The sequence below is a fragment of the Manis javanica genome, chromosome 13 (genome assembly GCF_040802235.1).
Source record: "Manis javanica isolate MJ-LG chromosome 13, MJ_LKY, whole genome shotgun sequence".
Classification (NCBI taxonomy): domain Eukaryota; kingdom Metazoa; phylum Chordata; class Mammalia; order Pholidota; family Manidae; genus Manis; species Manis javanica.
The window spans coordinates 1,861,445-1,881,618 of NC_133168.1; the positions used below are offsets into that span (position 1 = coordinate 1,861,445).

Here is a 20,174-nt window from a genome sequence, read left to right on the forward strand (position 1 = left end):
GGCGCGGACGCGACAGGCCTACAGAAGGAGACCTTCGGTTCGCAGGCACAGTGTCGGCTGTGGTGGTAGATAAAACACAGGTTCCAGGCCAGGAAATGCAGAGCGTGGCCGGGGAGCTACCGCAGCTCACGGTGTTCTGGCCAGATAAAGTGGATGGGCACTGAAGCATCAGTGAGCTCACAAACAGAGACCCACACGCAGTCAAACACACTCAGCCACACGCACACTCACTCCATCCATGAAACGTCATGTAAACCCATCTGCAGCTGTCGCACATGTGTGTACGTGTGACCTCCATCTCCTCCGCGGCCGGACTGGCCGGCGCTTCCTCCCACTCCCAACGCGCAGGAGCTGGCGGGGCCCGGTGTCTGCCACACCACAGGCCCTGGGCGCAGCAGCCCTGTTACGGCCCCAACGGAAGGACCCTGGCTTTCAGCAGGGGCACGGGCAACAGAGCGGGAGACGGCCCTTCTCCTGCCCCCAGATCCCGCCGCCCGGCTGGTGGCCTCTCGGAGGGTTTCTCTGCTCTGTAAGGTGCTGGGCAGCATCACCGCAGGCTGTACAAGAGTGGCTTGTCGATTCAGGGCAGGCAGGCTGAGTAGAGCCGAGCAGCACCTCTGAGGCACTCTGCCTGCTGGGGTCACGCCCTTCCCCTTCTCTCCCCGCCCTGAGGCTTGAGGGGCAGGGTGCGATACAGTCCTGTGCAAGGGGGTTCGGGTTTCCCTTTCCAGCAGCGCCTGGTAACCCACCCCTAACATCACTATGCGGTGAGGCATCAGGGGACCGACCACCCAAGTCCCAATCTGGACAACTTACTGCAAGTGCCCAGGGAGAAACTGCAGGGCATTACCTAACTCACACCCCACCCCCGGTTCCCTTTGGTGTTAATTATCCAGCCATGGGCCCAGTGCAGCGCTGGGGAAGGTGACTCAGCGCACTCCCCGAGAGCAGAGGCAGGGCGTGCAGCCTGCTCCAATGCTGGAGCTGGGGCAGCACAGGAGGGGCGCAAGCAGAGGGCACCTCAGAGTCCCAGCGCGGCACCCTGAGCGGACCAGGCTGCCTAGGGCACTGCCTCCCACAGCTCCTGCCAAATGCCCCTTCCCTCACTGGAGGGCCCGGCCCCTCGGGGGAGTTCGCCCATTAGGAGGGGCCGCCCTCCCCACTGCTCTCTCCCCCGCTGCGGCTGGTTCCCAGGACCCCGGGGTGCTCGGTCCTGCACTCCCCGGGGCCTCACCAGTGACGCCCCCCGCATGCTTGGGCGCCAGCCTGGGCCTGGAGGTGTGGTGCACAGAGGCCCAGGCCTACAGGCAGCTCTCACGGAGGACAAAATTAATACAGAGACTCCTTCTCCACAGGACAGAGGTAACTGGTTCCTCCACAACTGAGGGCAAACGGGCTGTGAAAACTAAAGGAAGATAAATATAATCATGTAAGAGGAACACCGGAATCACCACTCTGAGGAAGACCTCTTGGCTGAAAACAGTCCTAAGGAGAGCAGCCCCTCACCTGCCTTAGATTTTTAAGCATTGTTTGGTGGCTCCATTTGCACACGTTTCTCTGACTTCACCGAGCCCTGGGAGAACAGAGGAAGCACGTCTGGCAAGAGGCCGGCTCTGATGCGGGGACTGACTGGTACGTAGGGTGGGTTCACATTTCATGGCTTTCAATGAAGCTCTCGGCACTCTTACACTGTTTAGAGTAAAACACTTTAGGTAACTGGGAGGTTTATGGATGTTGATGCCCTTCTAAGTTTAAAAACCCATTGGACTAAGCGAAACTTTGGAAGGAAGAGCAAGCATGCAGCTGGAGGGACTCGGAGCGATCACACCGCGGTTACTAGGCGACGGGCCAAGTGACAAAACAGATGGAACGACCCATCCTATCCGCGACTTTCATTAACAGGGGCCGAGCACATCCGTCCCCTCCCTGCCCAGTGAGAAGTCTGAAATCGGGCTGTTGATGCCAGGAAGATGAAACGGGGAGATCAGATGATGAACGTGTTCTAGAAATATCTGTGGATGCTGTCACCCAGTCTCTGGTGAGAGTGAGTCCCTCTGCGGTCTTGGCATCTGTAGGGACGACAAGTTTCTGCCTAATTAGCACAACTAAATCACATGACGTTCTAGGAAAAAGGGTGACGCCTCCAGAAAATTCTACACGAAACATAACCCCAATCAACTTCGGTCTGGGAATAAGACATACACGCTCCTACTGCCCCTGCCCCTCCCACGACTTAGTTCTGCCGTCAGAACTTCAGATTTCTCAGTAGGGTTTTTATCTTCTTGGCAGAGAGGAAGGAACAGGACCCCAATACGGATCCGACATGGGAGGAAAAGGCCAGTGGGATGCACCCCTTGCATCCACATGCTGCTTTGCTAGCTAAAACTAAGCAACATTTGGAGGGAAGTCTGCAAGTCAAAGACATACCACTTTCCTCACGCTTTATACACAGGCACAGTTTAAGCCAAACCTGCAGCCCTGGGGCAAGCCGGGGACTAAACAGGGAACGTTTAGGAACTGAATCCATGTTCACTCCTGGGCAGGCAGGTACTCATGGAGAAGGTGCGGATGTTACAGGGAAGCCTGAAATAAGCAGCTTTCTGTGGCAGAGGCAATCTCAGGGAGAAACCGGAGGGACTCAGCTATACACACTTCTTTTTTAAAGCTTAGTCGCTGAAGAAGCTTGACTTGCCTAAGTATCTGTTCTGCTATCTCCCAGGAATTCCTGGGCTTTCCAGGTGGTAGGGGCAGCCCGTCTGTGGAGGCTGGCGACAGCTCCTCATGAGCCCTAGGACACTGTGGAACCTGGGACCGTGTGGGCTGCCCTTCCAGCCAGCCTTCGCACTGTGCTGGTGGGACCAGGCGCGGGTCCAGGGGACCAGCAACCCTGACAGCCCTTCGCAGCTGAGAGACCAAGAGCAGGCTGACCTGCAGAGGCACAGACCTCCCTTCGCCCACTTGTAGGGACTGCTGATGGTCAAGGTAAGCTTGACTGATGAATGCCCTCTTTCCCTCTTTATGTTGGGACAGGCATTATGTTAGCCAATCTGTCATCCAGTGTCAAAGATGGTGAGTGACAGGGCAAAGTTGCAGAAATCTCACATTTTCTGAAGACACTTAAGGTTTTCAAACTACACAGGATAGCATGTGAAGTTCTGGATGACATTATTTTCAAGAACTGTTTTTTTTTTTTTTTTTGGCAAAAGCCTTTTAAAAGGTGTTTGGGCCCTCTCTGGATTTGTGGTTTTGTAAACTTGATTATAATATCCCAAAACCTTAGCTGGCAGAGACCTGTGGGGTCAGGCGCCACCATTCTCACCCAGGCTTTACTTCCACTACTGCGGATGGGAACACACCCACCTTGTCTGGTGGGTTGTTTCCAGCCAAACTGCCCTCTTTGCTCTCTCCGCCCATGTGAATCACACCCATACATCCAGATGCTCCTGCAGCCCCACCTTCCCCAGGCTGTCCTCTCTACTCAGCCCCTAAGCCCCTCACCCTGCACTTAACCATACAGCGGCCAGAATGGTTACTGGTTCAGACACTGAGCCCCCAACATGTTGAACTCCCTGAAAGCAGAGCAAAGCCTTGAAATCAGACACTTCTGGAACACATACTACTTTGAGAGCACTGTCTTAGGCATGGTATTTGCCCTCAAGAAGCCCACATTCCAATGAGGGACACATTTTCTTCATGTCCCAAGTAGCCTGGAAAGTTGAACTTTAGAATAGGTGCACAATAATGTCGCTGAAGAAGCCCTGCTGGAACGGCCCTCTCTTCCCCTCTGCCAATTCAGATACTTAACATCCTTTAAGTGCTACAGCTTCCATGAGGCGTTTTAAACCTACTCACATTTGCTAAGACTTAATCTTATTTGAATCCAGGCAGAACCTACCGCTGTGGAACAAGACCTAGAATTTTAATGCCCTTTTTGGGAAGGATGGCTCCTGATTACGCTTTCAAAACTTCTGTTTCTTATAAGATACAACCTCCTAAGGATCAATAATACAAGGCACAATTTTAACATTCAACTAATTTAATCTTTACAAACATGATTAAAGAGATTTTAAATAGTATTTAATGAAGAATTTGCCTCTCCCATCTTACCATACACATTTTTAATCATCAGCCCCCAAACGAAGAGTCTTGTTTTTCTAGCTCTTAAATCGCTGCCATTGCCAAAGTGGGTCGCCATCTACAAACAAAAGGGCATTGCATCCCAGGAGGGCAGTGCAGAGTTGTCGGCCTGACGGGCACACCACGCTGCTTGTGCCTGAAGGCGGCCTCACCCCGTGATTCTCCAGTGCATTTTGGGGGGTGACTGGGAGCACAGCCCCCTTCCAGCAGGGCCAGGCCCTCACGTCTAAGGGGTCTGCTGCCAGGTACAGAAGGGGGGTCTGCAAAGTTGGCCCTTGCTGCTTTAGATACACAGGGTTCTGAAGGAAATCTAATTTTTCTGAAAGTGATTCTGCAACTGAAAACCCCAGATCAGCTATTTGTGTCCCACAGGCAGCCTGAACTACTCACCCATGAGTCAGGCGCGACCAGGACGTGGTCACACAGAAGGGGCAGCAGAGGAAGGAGGATCTTCAGAGGGACCCCCGGCCTGGTGGGGACAGAGGCCACCCTGACATGGGGGTCTAGCCTTGCCAGCACTGTGGCAGGGACTGCCGGCAGCTCCCTCCCATGGCGCCCAGTCCACAGGGCAGCCGAGCTGACTGGGCTGAGCGGGGAAGGACTGAGGACTTGGGGGCAGGCAAAGGGGAAACCTTCTCACAGGTGTGTCCATCAGGACCTATATTCTGATCACTCATCGATCCATCAGGCTGTATTACTTTCTGATCATTTCTGAACATACAAATGACCAATGAAGTTCCAATTAATTACAGTGACGTGTACACAAGCGAAGGCCCAGTGGAAATTAATTTTAAATTTCAACCTCAAAACCTCTGGCCTTGTCTTTTGGCTACTCATTTCCCTTAAGGAGTCAAATCACACACTCCACAGGTAGGAATGCTTTAAATAAAAATCTTATGGTCCAGACTTCTTTGGCCAGAGAGAGACAGAGGAGGGGGAAGGGAGAGCAGGCACAACCACGCACAAACCCTCCACCGGACCAAGACGAGGTCACCGCTCAGGGCCACAGGCACCACCTGCGGGACCTTCGTGACCAAGTGACTTGCACCCTCTGACCGATGAACGCCGTGCGCTTAGCAAAAAGGCTGTTTGAGAAACAGAAGACCTAGAGTCACAGATCAAGGTCCACATCTGTTCCTGGGGAGCGGAGCGGAGCGGAGCAAAGCGATGCACCTCTGCTGGGCGCCCCTCACAGAGTGCCACGTGTCAGCTCGGCTGGGCCCGCTTCCCTGGGAGGAAAGCCCCTGGAGAAAAGCCTGCTTTCTCCGAGTTTCCACTGAGCGTGGCACTGGAAGAGATCTTAAGGATACACTGCTCATGTTATCTGAACCCAAAATCGTCCGGCTCTTGGTAGTTGGGGGTTCAGGCCAGGCTGCTGCCAGCGTCATGCTTTTGAGTGTCTCGCAATCTTCCTGTTCCCAAGAAGCCTTGGGGGACTGGAACCGCTATTTCTCTGTGTGGCTGGGCAGCCTGGCAGCGGGAAGGGGACTGGACTCCCAGGGTCCATCCAACAGGAAGAGGCATGCCCCGAGGTAAGACAGAGGGAGCAGGGCCAGGCGTTCCCCTCTGCACAGAATGCTGCCAGATGCCCTGGGCACCTGGGGAAGCTGAGGCTAGACAGCAAGGACAATGCTGCAAAGGTGCTGACAGACCACTCTGGGTGCCACGGACAAACTCGTCTCTCCGTCTGTGGCAGAAATTTCCTTTGTCAGTGGAAACACAGCATCTTTCGTGGGTCCCCCAAACCGGGAGGCAGGAATCCTAGGGAACTTCAGAGGCTTTGCACAACAGGAACTATTGTATGTTTTCAGTGAAGAGAGACCTGACTGGCTCCAAAAGCAGCTGCTCTTCCTGCCGGTGGTGCGAGGCCAGCTCAGCTGCTCCTTTCATTCTACACTACCCTCTAGAGCCATTCTAAGTAAGAATAAACATTAAATAATGTTTTAAAATATTGCCAGAGGGCTTCAGCCCACACCAGAGCTAGTCCGTACAAGAGCTCTGTGGGGTAGGCTCTCTTCTGAACCCATTTCACAGGAGAGCAACAGGCGCAGCGAGCGGACTGGCTCAAGACGCACAGCTGCGGAAACAGCAACCGTGCCCCAGCGCCCCTGTGCCAGGGTGCACGCACCACCGCGGCCCTGAGCCTGGGGTGCACTGCAGCGGAGGTGGTTTAAACCCATGGGTGCCCTTGGAGCAGAGCCCCGGGGAGAACAAGCCCACAGCGGGGGCCCTGCAGGGCTGTGCGCAGAGACCAGGGCCCACGTTTCGCCTGAGCCCCGCCCTGCCAGGATGGGGGCTGAGTAGCAGGGCCTCAGCTCCTGCCTCCCAAGGTGGACAGGGCAGACTGTGCAATGATGGAACAGGACACCTGAGAGCAGGGTCGTTCCAGAAGGCAAGCGTGTCGGCAGTCTTGTCCTGCGATGACCGGTCACAAGAGCACCACCTTCCAAACCAGCTGTGCAGGCCTGGACAGGGGCACCCTCACCCCCATGCCGCGGGTACTCCATAAACGAGTTCAGTGAGTTCAGGCTTGAGCACTCCTACCCACTTGGGGCCTGCCACTGTGCCAGGCAGCTCGTCTATCCAGGAGCGGAACCCACTCCACAGCTGAGAAATGCTTGGGACATGACAAGGGCATAAAAAACTCAGTGAGAATCAAGAGGGAAAAAGCAGAGTCTCTGGTTCTTGAGGGGTGCCTGACCTTGTTCAGCAATATTAAAGGCAAGATTTCTTAGGGGGTTCCTTAGAATACTGGTCCTCTGGTTCTTGAAGAAAAATAATTTGATTCAAGATCTCAAAAGCATTTAGGAAACACTGCAATCCTAGTTTAGAAGGTTCATGGGGCATATGAACTTTCAAGGCTCTGAGAAGTCCCACTGGAAACAACTCAATTTCAGTTTAACATGGTATTCCTCACACTCGCTCGACCACAGAATCTGTTTCCACTTAACACCCATGAGTGTCTTGAGGATCTAATATTCTGTGAAATACTTTGACAAACACTGACTTACAGGGCCTCTAAATATCTCAAGTACCACTACTTTGCAAAACAAAATTTTATTTTAGTTTTGGAAACTTTAAAGTTCAAAACAATTTGGAGGATGGGGGAAAGCCATGTTTTCAAACCAAATGAATACCTAACAAAACCAGGTGATGGTTCTTTCAAGGTGGAAGGAAAATTCAGTATTAACATGTGCCTCCAAGTTGAGAAAAGAACGCGCTCGGCAAACGTCCCTCCACCTGCGCCAGGGGCCAAAGCAGGCCTCAGGCAGGCCAGACCCTGGTGATGGCACAGCAGCAGATCCCAGCAAGACCCTCTGTCCAGTCTATGGAGAAAGGCAGGCCTGGGAGCCACACGAACAGCTGCTGCAGGAAGACCCTCCTTGTAACAGAAAATGTTACTTATAAGATGTTAAATATTGAGCATTGTGAACCCTCTAAAAAGCAGCATTTAACAGGAACTTGAAGTTAACAAGAATTTCCAGTAGCAGTTCTGGTGATTTTTGCCCTACATATTTATGCTCCAAATAAGCTCTGTAGCCAAAAAAGACCTCTGGAAAGCCATTTATAAATGTGACTGCTTGAAGGGAGAGTGGTGCAGGCTGTCCTAGCATGAAGCAGGCTGGCCGAGGTGACCACGGGTGCATCACGGGCAAGCCCCCGGGGCTGCGTACCCCCCTCCAGGACAGAGTGTACGGAGCGCACAGCCCTGCTGATGTCCCTGCACTGCTGTCAACACCAAAAGGACCCTGAGAGCCACTCTCTCCGTGAACACAGCTCAGACCTTGGGCTTCTTAAAAGGTGAGAATAAAGGTCCCTGAAGACACAGCATTCTTGAGGCTGGCAGACTATAACCAAGGACAGACCAGAGTCACAGCCATAGATGACGGAGTGTCCCCCCTGGGACACAGACAGAGGCATAGTACCGTGCCTTACATTCCCCAGCACGGAAATATCTACATCAAGAAAAACCATGACATAAATTGCCTGTGTTGCTGGTATTTGGTTAGAATTAAGCCTGTTCCCCCATGAGTATTTAAAGGCTTAACAGAATCAAACATCAGTCCAACAAGTATCACAGATTCACTCTTTTTGGGAAGAGCCCTAAATACAAACTCCAGACAGCCTCTGACCCTGGAGCCTGCTGTCCCCACGCCAGCACACAACTCTTGCTTTATATTTCCCAGTCATCACTCATCTCTTACCCTGGCCTATTCAGAAAAAGAATGTTAGATTTCAGGTTTTAAATTATGCAAACTATACACTGTTAAAACTCTATGACTGTCCTCTTTTGACAGATGAGAAACCTACTATTCTAAGAGACCCATTAGCGATGAGGCCAGCAGCAGAAACAAGAGACTAGCCCTCTCCCTTCTGGCTGGTATTTTCCATTCTTTGTCATAAAGTAGTTTAAGACAAAACTAAATACAGGCTGCTCCTTCACATTCTCCAAATGCCAGCAGATGAAGATGAATGAAAGAGCTTGTGAATTTAGGCAGCATCTTTTGACATGAAAACTACAGTGAGACTGAAGCTGCTTTCCCTCCAAGAGGAGACCTGGCAGATTCAGAGGGCTTATTGGAAGCTCAGCCTTGTAATCACCACACGAGCTCACGGATTTGCATGTATGTGCGCCCAGCTTTACAAATTCTACAGTGAAATGACAAGTACCTGCAAATCGTTAATTTTACTGGAAAAAAAGTGTCCTCCATACCCCAGTAGCTGGCACTCATAGAAAGGTATGGTTATTTCTCTCTTTTAGATAGACCCACGGGTCAAGGGATTTTACATGTGGTCTGAAATGAATGACACATGAACTGCACAGCGTGCTAGAGAAGGACCGCTCCACAGCTCTGCAGCAAGACTGTCAACTGGACAGAGCTGCTCCATTAACTCACAATCAGACAGCACCAATTCAGGGTTGCAGGGCTCAGTTAACAAGCCAGGAAGGGAGCCTGCAGAATGCTGTTGGCTACTGGTTTAAAAAAAAGAAGCCAAACCAAGAACATCATTCCAGAACATCGTGGGAAGCTGGGGGTGCTTAAGTTGGGAGAAGTGAAATAAGTCTGAGGTGTGACCTCAGGCCTGTGCTAGAATTTAGGAGAGACTCTTCAGTAAAATGACAGCTACAAGTTTAAAAGTAAAGAATATATTTCAGGCCAAATGTGCTCCTTGCTGTTTAGAGGAGCAATTCGTTCCAAAGCAAGACGGAAATCCTAAGCCCAGAAACCAGACTCCCTCAAAGGTCCCTGCACAGTCTCTAGGAAGTTTCTTTTCTTGCTCTGGTCATATTAGGTGATTTTTTTCATTTTTAACTAAGGAAACTGCTTCTCAAAACAACCTCCCCAAAATCTTCTGAGAAAAAGGTGACTAAAGGTTCCATTAGGGCTTAATAACAATATGTACTATTAAACTACCCCAAAGTAGTTATTATCAAAATAATAATTCATTGCATACATTTAAAAACTTAAGTATTTAAGTCTCCCTTAAAATAATTTTATACAATCTTTTAGAACTAGAAAGGTCTACTATTCAACTAAAACAAAAACCTACACTTGAAACCTCAGACAAAAACGGACAGTACATTTTCTTCCGAGCTTACTCTTTTCAATGAACTAGGAAGTGGCCTCCTTACCACTATACCAAAATTAAAACATACTTGTGTCTTTAGAAGCTACAATCACATTCCTCTTCATAAAGAAATATTATTTATTCCTCTAAAAGCCAAATATCCAAATTTCTCAAGGCAAGCCTCCAGCAGTCGGGGTTCTGCTATGAAAGTTGTGGCACCCTATTTAGCTTCCATTACAGTCTTTTACCATCTCAAGGGTTATTAAACCACTCAAAACAGATGTCTGTGTGCCATTAGGGGGCTGCTCATGACTGGAAAAGCTGAGCAGCTTTGGCATAACAACACTCTTGACACAACGCCTTTCTACACAGCCCATGAGCTGGAGTGAGCCCGCCACGGGAGACCCTTCTAATTCCCTCACTGGGGCACAGGGTTAAACAAAGCTCAGATTTTCAGGGCTTTGAATCCCATTCTCCTTTACACCATTTTAAAGAAGGACATAAATACCTTGTTGAGATTGAAAAAGAAAAAGAGAGTTGGGGCCAGAAAAGAGCCCTTGAACATGGGAGGTTCTGGAATACAAAGATGTCAGCAAAAGACCCCAGTGCTCCCTACCTTCTTCTTGAGAAGGAGTTTCAGGGCTAGTTTGTGTAATATCTGCTAACCTGGCTCCAGTTCAGAATACTTCCCATTTTTTTTACTATCTGGAGAAAATTAGGGAGAACTACAACAGTTCAAGTCATTCAAGAAATGTGGATTCTGAATCCAGCTGTGTGACCTTGAGCAAACTACTTAACCTCTCTGGGCTCCCTTACTAATCTACTGCTCGGTATGTTGACCAGATCACACCATTCAGCCCTCTGCTGTTTTATAAAAATTACTTTCACATGCTTCAGTGCACTTGATTCTTGCAATGACGCTGGGAAGTGAAAGGAGCTATTATTTTCAGCTTTTAAAGCTGGAAACTGAGGCTCAGCCCCTAAGTGACATGCTCCTGAGGGTGGCCAGAAAAGAGCCCAAGTGGGAAGACTCTTCAGCTTCTGGCTGTAACCAAACGCTTTTCCAGTTACATCACAGGTATGATCTTTCTGGCTTAACAGTGTTAAAATGTCACAATTTTTACAATCTCTGACCAGCCACAACCCACACCGCTCCGCCTGGAAGCTGACATCATCAGACACCGGGATGGGAAGTGCACGAGTAGGCGTGCTCACACGTGACACACCAGCTTCCGGTGTGGCTCCGTCACTCCCGCTATGCCCGGATGCTGTGCCAACTGTTCAGGAGCTTACCACCAGGGCAAGGACTCTAGTGGATCATGTCCCTGGTGGAAATACTCGTGTGTGAAAGAACCCAGAATTCATATTCTACAGTTAAATGACAAGTACCTACAAATGGTTAATTTTACTGGTAAAAGAAGACAAGGACTCCGTAACATCCGAGAGCAACAATGGCAGAGTCAGACCTGAGAGTCTGAGGAAGTCCTTAGGCTGGTCCTTGACCTTGGCCTCTGAATGACCTAAGGTCCTCCCTCCCTCCTTCCTTGCCTCATCCATCATTCAAGCAGGGGGCTGTGTCATAGGTCAGCGAGGGCGGCTGGACACAAAGAATGGAACCTCTGAATGTGTGTGTGTTCTCTTTACTGATGGTAAAATTTCTCAGCGGTTGGCAAAAGGTGGGGAGGGGCACCTGACAGCCCTGTCTGTCTGCAGGTAACGCCTGGAGCTGAAGGGCTTGGGAGCCGCGCTCTGTGCCCCCTGCTCCATGGTTCCCAAGCTCTCCCAGGGGAGTAAAGTTCTGGTAAATGACAGGCGGCGGCCCCAGCCTGACTCACGGCAGCACAGCACCGGCCCTGACCTGCTTGCACACCTCCCCCTTCCCCGCCGGCCCCTCTGTCCTCACTGCGGCGCCGCGCCACGCACTGACCTGCTTCGCCCACTTCCCCTTCCTCAGTGGTCCTTCAGCCTGGCACCCAGCTCTGAGATGAGGCCTGCTTAGCACCAGTGAAGGTCCCCACGCTCAGACCAACAACGTTTTGCGTGGAGATGAGGGAGTCAAAGTTAAAATCCAGCCCGTCCGCGTCCATGAGCTCACTGCGGATGATGGACTCCATGTCGCACTCCAAGCTCCCGTTGAACATGTCCAGGTCCAGGTCGCTGGGGAACCTCTCGTGGCCCATGACGGGCAGGTTTGCACCGGCCGAGTACAGGGAGGGGCCTGAGAGGGAGTCCGAGAGGGCTTGCATAGACTGGCTGACGGGAGACTGCTGGTGCTTGGCGGACCCCAGGCTGCTGGAGTCGCTCGGGCCCATGGCGCCGACGGAATTTGACAAGGCACGGCTGCCACTGAGCGCGCCCTGGGCTTGGTGCTGGTGGTGGAGCAAGTTCTGACCGACCAAACTGCCCTGGGCAGGCTGGGCAGCAAAGGACATCATCGGGTCGCTGCGGAGCATCACGCTCCGGCGCGAGTTCTGGGCAGACACGGCGCTGCTGGCCTGGGACATCAGCGGGTCCGACTGGGTCATCATGACGTCGCTGTGGCTGAGCGAGTCGGACGTGAGCAGGTCCTGGAGCGTCTGGGCGCCGTAGTGCGGCAGGGACGAGAAGGTGGCTGGCTTGTTCTCCTGGATGGTCTGCATGGGAGACTGGCGCAGGGAGGCGAGCGCCGAGGGCCCGAACGCGGCGGCGCCGAAGGAGCCGGGCGGGGAGCCCAGGCCGGAACCCTTGGCCTGGTAGGGGAAGCCGGGGCTCCGCGGCAGCAGCGCCGCAGCCGCGGGCTGTGCCGCTGGCAGGGCCATGGTGTCCAGCAGGCCGTCCATGAGGCTGTCGGCCAGCCCGTCGTTCAGGTTCATGGTGCCCGCCATATCGGTGAGCCGCGGCAGCTCCACGGCGCACGGCTTGATCACCGACGGCGACAGGCTGGTGGGGCTGCCGTACAGCATGGGCGACAGCGGCGCGTCCTCATCCGCGGCGTCGTCCAGCTCGGCGCCCGCCAGGATGGGCGACAGGCGGCCGCTCACGGTGCTGGCGTTGGAGTTGGTGCGCGAGCGGAAGTCCGTCCAGGCGTCCGGCTCGTCGCCGCCGCGCGACGCGGGGCTGCCGGGCCACTTGGAGAGCTGAGCGGGGCTGTCGTCTGCCGCGTCGGGGGCCGCCTGCAGCGCCGCCTTCTTCTTGGCGGCGCGGCCGCGGCTCTTGGCGTACCTGTTGCTGTTGTCCATGGACACGGCGCGCCGCCGCGGGGCCTTGCCACTCTTGCCGCCGTCGGGGTTGATGATCCACCACGAGCTCTTGCCGGTGCCCTCGTTCTGCACGCGCATGAAGCGGCTGTGCAGCGACAGGTTGTGCCGGATGGAGTTCTGCGGAGAGAGGGGGAAATGCAGAGTGTGAGCCCAGGGAGCGGCCAGCAGGCATGGCTCAGGGCCGCCGCCAGGTCAGGGGCTTAACAGAAAAGACACGCGTGCATGACCCTCCCTGGCTTGGAATTATTGACGACCTTGTCAGTGGGAAGTGTCCTATTTAGGAGGTGAGAAATGCTTTCATATCCAGGGCATGCTGGGAATGTATAAGCTCACTGACATTGTTTTCCCCAAATTCCTAAGTTTTGTCCTCCTGTAACCGGGTTTGAGAGAATGAAGTTCCTGCTTACGGCCCCGCTCTCCGTAACAAACCTCCCTTGGTCTCTCGGCGTGATTCGTCACCTGGGGGTGCTATTTTGTTCTCTTAAGGTCCCCTCCTCCACTAGCACAGAGGCTGCTTTTCTTAAACACGTCAGTGAACTCAGAACGGTGTGAATTCATGACCTATCCTCTCTACGACTCCAGCTCCTCCTGGCACGATTTCACACCTGACGGGCCTAAGAAAAAATGCCGGGGTACTATTTGCTGAGTTGACAGAAGTAGGCAAGTCTCCGATTCAGAAAAATCCCAGGTGATTTATACAGCTCCTCCCTCTCCAGGCGGCGTGGCCTCAGCAGGGCACCAACCGTCCTAGGGGCACAGTGGAGAACAGGGGAAGTCACCGCACAGCGGAGAACCCCACATCATCCGAGCGACCAGGGCCGACATAGAGAGGGGTAGCCAGGCGACGACAGGTACTTCTAAAAAACCGGATCTACATCACGGCGGCTCAACAGCGCCCCTCCCCTGCCCCGCCCACCATCCCTCAGTGCCCCTCGGTGACCAGTCGTCACCTTTCAGTGTCTGTGAGTCTGATGCTGTCTGAGAACATGTACTCTTATTATGAGGTCACGACAATGGCACTTCGCTCTGTGATCTTCCTTCCAAAACCCTCAGTCTGATCATGAGAAAATCATCAGACAAACTCCAATTAAGGGATGTTTAAAAAATGCCTGTGCAATGTGCCTCAAAACTGTCAGAGCCACAGGAACCTACCGAAGCCTGCGACTAAACACGACACTGTGTGCTGGGCAGGGGGGAGGCTGCTGGGGCACAGTGACACGGGGTAAGAACGAGGGAACGCTGAAGAAAGTATGGGCATCAGTTAGTGATGACACACCAACACTGGCTCAGAGTCGTGACAAATGCCCCGAGCTGACGTAACAACGGAGGACCCGATGTGGGTATATGAGAACTCGGTACTAGGCTCTGCAACTTTTCTGTAAATCTGAAACTATTCCATATTAAAAGGTTTACTGAGAAAAAGAAATAGGGCAAAATATCCTTAAAACCCTAACAACGGCACCCATCCTGCAAGAATTCTCCTCTGGCTTGGCAGATGGGCCGGACGGACAGGATGACCCAGATCCAGGCCTGTTACTGACCGACCATGTGATGCTGAGCAAGTCATTTAATCTGCGCCCAACAGCTTCTGCTTCCCATCTTCACTGTAGCCATAACAACACCCGAACCGCCCATCCACATGGGGAGGCCTACAGGAGATGCGACATCAGGCCCCCCGCCCCAGGGGCTCCTCCTGCCACTATAAAGCAGAGGCCGGGGGAGGGAGAAGCGCGCTGCCTGGCGCGGGCTCGCACCAACCTGCTCAGTCCGTGTGTGCAGTAGAGGACACTGGGTGCCATTCTCCACATCTGGAATGGCTCCCGCAGGCCAGGTGAGTTTTTATTTGCAAGTTAAAGACAAAAGCTGTCGCCTGATGCTCTATATTAAATACCAATGATACTTAAAGTCACCACAGTTCTTTAAAGATTGGCAAGATCACCACCTGTACTTATGTAGAAGATACAGATTCATGTGTTCTACCAGAATTTTTTTAAAACACGAAAGTCAGTGGGATTTTACCGTAAGTTAGGACACAAACTCCTGTTTCCCATGTACATGTCCCCATGCAGAGGGCTTGCAGCTCAGGCTGGGCCACGAGCATCAGCAACCGCGGGCCCTGGGCCGGCATTTCCGCGATGGTCATACAGACATGTGAGGAAGGAAAACAGGCGACACACTGAGTATCTGACGAGACAAATGTTGCCCAGGAGACTACATCCTGCTTCCCTTTCAGTCTTACGATTTTAAAGAGAATAATGGCACCTCTACCAATGGTTCAGAAGTAGACTTATTTAAAAAGTAACACTTTCTCTATAAAATAGATATGAAACACGCTCTTAAAACTCAACTCTGCAGGGTTCAAAGAGCAAGCAAGTATAAGGCTAGTCAACTACTGAGTACTAGATAGGTTAAATAAAAACTAAACTCAAACTTCTTGGTGAAAAAAATGGGGCTGTCCTGAAGCTAGTGGGGCCAGTGTGGACACCAGCCAAATTATCCCCACCCTGACCAGCCCTTTGCTCTAGATTTTGCAGAGTTCATACCAACACCCAGAATTAACAATGACCTATCAGAAGTATCCAGTTATCTCTCCTTTAAAAACTGTTTAGGGTACATTTTTTCAGAGCATTTTTAGTTTCACCAATCCCAAACCTACTGTGAGAAACATGAAACACTTTACAGAACTCCAAAATGTCCCATATGGATTCTCTAATGGCTACCTATTACTACAGCTCTACACACCAACAATGTATGTGTGCAATTTATAAAATTACAAGCTACAACTGGTTACCATTTGGAGGCAGAAATTCAGCCTCTGTAAGAGCATGTGGTGAAGGGCTGGAGTCCCCCCAGGACCAGAGCCACAGGGGCGAGGGCCCAGGTTCCCTGAGGGTGAAGCAGTGGTGGCCTGCTGACTACGGCACCGTCTGCTCCTGGGCCATAGGTTCTGGGCTCCTGTCTCTACTCCTCATCGTGCATCTTCACCACAGAGGAAGGCTCAGGCTGAGAGACGTTAAATAATGTATACAAAGTCACCCAGCTACTGTCTGTAGGAATCCCAACCAAATTTGTTTTCCGAACTCCAATCCAAGGCTTCTACCACAACCCTTCACAACTGTCACCAAGTTATTTAGAAGACCTCATTCAACCCGTCTGTGCCAACATTTAAAGAAGCGAACACCTCAGAAGTACACAAAAGCACAATATTACTGCTGCAATTTTATGCACGAGTTAGGGGTAATAATTTGGTGGGTCTTTCCTTAAATTAAAAAACACAACTTAGAAGTCTTCCAGAAGAGCACCCCTACAAGCAAAGCCTCGCTCGCTGTGCAGCCCATGGGTGTGTGTCCTCACTAAGGGGGCCACCACCGCAGCACTCATTCTAAGGTGAGGACCTGGGTCCCGCACCGACCAGGTAACGACTCTTACACTCCAAAACACAACCCAGCTCCTAAATGAGTGGCTAACGTCGGTGTCCAGCCTCTGCTAGACTCTGGTTGTAGGGGTTATTAGCGGAAGAGTGCGTATTCCCTACACAGCACTCAGGTTTTTCCAGTTACACTACTGAGACAACAAACAGCAAACTGTGTCACCACCATCCGCGAAGCCCCCTGTCTCTGCAGCCACTGTCACACAGCGGGCCAGAATTCCACTTACAAAATCCATGATCTGAAGGTGGGATTTTGACAACGGCCAATGAATAGGGCCCCTCTGTCCATTTCCAGCTCAAATGCCTCCTCGCCTTAGCAAAGTCAGATGCCAGAAATGCATTCTGGTTTCTGAGCAGCTCATGATTCCAATCACTAGTTTCTCTACCTAAATTTTGGTGAAGCAGGAAAAGGTAAATGCCAGCTAAAATGTCAGAACTGCAATGTTTCCCCACACCTTCTCTGATACAGACAACAGAATTAATGGTGATAGGATTTCTGTTAAGATTTCAAACCATTCCTCCCCCACCTCAATCCCAGGAATAAGTAGGATTTACAAAAATAGATAAGCCAATGGCAAAATCCTCTTACGATCTGTAGGTTAAGTTCTTTAAAGAACTCTATATAAGAGTCTGTAAATCCTAGTTTCTAATGTATTTTGAACTATAAAACTACCATTAAAAATATTCTATGGTTTCTCACTAATTTGTATATCATACCAAATAGCCAAAATTTCTAAGATTTCACATTAATTTGGGAATTAGGAGTGAAGGTAAAGGAGGAATGATTTGATAGGAGTAGAGTGCTGTTTCTCATCTAAATCTAAGCACACACCCTGAGCTACCCCGTGAGGCAGGCCAGTTTAACTGGCAGAGCAGATGTGGTGAGTATTTCCAGCCAGGACTCCTCCCACCAGCACTCTGGCCATCTGTCATCACAATTTCTTATTAAATAGGCCAAACCACCTCCTATAAGCCCAACCCAAAACCAGGTGAATAGTTCTGGTTGTTTAAATCCACCAAGAAATCCGGACACAATGGACCAAAGGAAGAACTTCAGCACTGGGGACTCATATGCCAGCTTTCTTCAATGTGCGCCCCAAGATTCAGGAAACCCCAAGGCGGCCCTGACCGCGGGTCTGAGGGAGAGCAGAGGCGGGCTCACTCTCGGTCTGCTTTATGCCGCTCTTCTCTCTGCCTCATTTCATGACAATCTTCTCTTTTACAAAAGATTCACCCTGCGAGGCCCGGTACTGGGGCAGAAAGGCTTTGGGTGTCGTTGATTAAGGCCAGCTGGCAGCCTGTGTCCTGCATGGCTGCAGTGGCAGCCAGTGGCCGAATCCTTCACGGAGGTGTGTGAAGGCGTGTGTGGAGGTAGAGGGGCAGTGACTGCGCAGGGTGGCCACAGGGTGACAATCCCTTTGCCTGGCCTTCCTCGAAGAAATGAGCTGAAAGAGAAGCATACTCACCAGAGCCAGGGAATTATTCTTGTATACTGAAGGCACTTCTATAGTAAGATACATTTATTGGTGGTGCTCAAGTGCACACCCTCACTACATATACACCAACAGACAGACGGACCCCAAACAGATCAGACTTGGTGTGGGAGAGAAGCTGCCTGGAATGAACAAGTATTCTCCCATTCCTGACAAAGTGGGTGATTCACACAAGCCAATGGAGAGAGGCAGCGTGATGCTGAAGTCAGGCCACAGCTGTGATGCCGACCAGGGCCCCGCTGGAATCCTGGCCCTGGCACCTGCCCAGTGACCTTGGGCAATCAACTTAACCTCAGTTGCCCCTTTCATATAAGGAGGACAAAACATCCTCTCTGGCTAAGTCCAGGGCCTTTGGGAAGATTAAATGAAATCACGCACACACAGCACTCGTTGGAGTGCCAAGCACAAAAGAGGCTCTCAACAGTCGGGCCCTCCAGACGGAAGCAGTGACATCACAGATGCTCACTTGCTGTGTTCCGTGCATCATATACTTTAAGCCAAAAGGCAAGAGGGTGGCTTCTTCCAGGAAAAGATTTCAAACTCTTCAAAGTATTCCAGAGGTGCTGTGCCAATCAGGAGTACTGGTAATGTCCTAATGGCTGTACCCTATGTCCGCTCCTGCCCTGTTTACCTTGCGGAGACGGCCCACCAACCCAGACACCAGCTGCATGTGCTTCCCCAGGAACACAGAGAGAGTTTTGTCTGGAAGCAACATGTGGCATCAATTTATCTTTCTCAGCGAAGGCAACAAGGGACCCACTGACTTTAAAAAGAAAAAGGGAGTTGTGTAGTTTAACTCTTAAAGGCCCTGGCCCCCACCCTCTTTTTTCTAAAGACACCCCCGCACACACACTTTTTCTGTCCCAAAAGTAGTAGAATGAGACTTCTGGCTGTCAGCTCCCAAGCCAGACCCACTGCTTTCCAAAGGCAGATTGCAGGCATCTCCCTGGTCCTTACAAGGAACTTTAGTGGGTGTAATCCACACAGGCCTGTCTGTAAATCTAGTACTTACCCACCCTGGTCACAGAGCCAGCATTCCAAGCAGGTCCCACTGCTCTGACTCATGGGTACTGACAACTTGGAATGAGGCAGCCAAGCACCTGAATTCTAATACCCTCCTCTGCTCGACCGTCCATGATGGAGGTCTTGTGACAAGCCCACGGAAGCCACGAGGCATGGGGCGACCCAGGGTACTGTGTGCACAGCATAGAAACAGCAGACAAGCTTCAGGAGGGGCTGGGGACGCTGCCTGTAGTTTATGACAGGCTTTTTCCAAGGCATCTGGACAAGGCCCTCATGTCCCTTAAGTATGAGTTCTCCCTTGCCCCACAAGCCACCCGTGAGAACTACTTGGGCAGAGTTCACACACTCACAGCCCACTTCTAGAGGTCCTGCCTCACCTGCTGTGGGTAAAGCTCCCCAGGTGTTCTGATGTGCACTTAGAGCTGCGGATCCCTGGGGTCTCCCCCTTACATTCCTACCGACTGAGACCCTGAGTCCAACCCAATGACTCCTAGTCTTCCCACACCTGGTGACACAACACAATTGATAAAGTCACTTTAAATCCAAGCTTCCACCATTTAGAAGATGAGAACTGGGGTCACATTAATTCTGGGGTTATATGTGCACAGTGAAATGGAGAACTGGAACAATTTTTCAAGTCAATGGGTCCATATATCATTTTCCTTAAAAAAAGGAGGCAGGGAGAGCGGGGAGGGTCCTTGACCTTGCACAGCCTGTGGACAGTCAGCTCATTCCCCTCTGTGCCACTTCTCCACCTGCACGGTTAGGCCTGGACAGAAAAGGGGGCGTGTGGACTGTCACAGAACTATGAACTGGCACAGGCTGAACGAAAGGCTGAGCTGGGGCAGTAAGCGCTCCCTGTGCCTTCCGGGAGCTCCTGGACTGGCGTGCCATCTCACACGACTGCTTCCACTGACTGCCCTTCAAGCAAAATGCAAAGAGGCAGATCACGTAAAAATAACCACTGAAAATGCCACACCCAGTGCCAGGGTACCTACTAGCTTCCATTGTTAGTACAGCAAAGTATTACTTGATGAATTTCCCTGAGAAGCAATGCACACACGCAGACAGCTTCAAGGATAACGACTGCATATGGATTCTCACTCCTCAACTGTGCACAACACCACATGACCACGGTTCGTGCAGAGGCCTCCGGGTGGACGCTGCAGAGGGCCAGGAGCACACAGGAGGCCGAAGGGGGGGGGCCGGTCCTCTCGAGACGTTTGCTGGAGACTAGGTGTTAGCTGGCTTACACTCGTCCACCACATTTTATCTATTTTG

The 20,174-nt window shown here is 51.6% G+C and overlaps 1 protein-coding gene across 4 annotated transcripts in view; it reads right to left on the bottom strand.

The window, feature by feature from the left end:
• FOXO3 (forkhead box O3) overlaps nucleotides 1-20,174 on the bottom strand; it is a 105,994-nt gene that overhangs the window by 5,357 nt on the left and 80,463 nt on the right. For 2 of the 4 annotated variants that reach the window (XM_037012262.2, XM_073220826.1), the window contains one exon: nucleotides 11,636-13,064. In XM_037012262.2, the coding sequence (XP_036868157.2) occupies nucleotides 11,670-13,064 (1,395 nt within the window). In that variant the 3' untranslated portion in view covers nucleotides 11,636-11,669. Of the gene's footprint in view, nucleotides 1-1,877; nucleotides 2,070-11,635; nucleotides 13,065-17,843; nucleotides 17,993-20,174 lie in introns of those variants that run through there. The other 2 variants (XM_073220827.1, XM_073220825.1) reach the window with 2 other exon arrangements.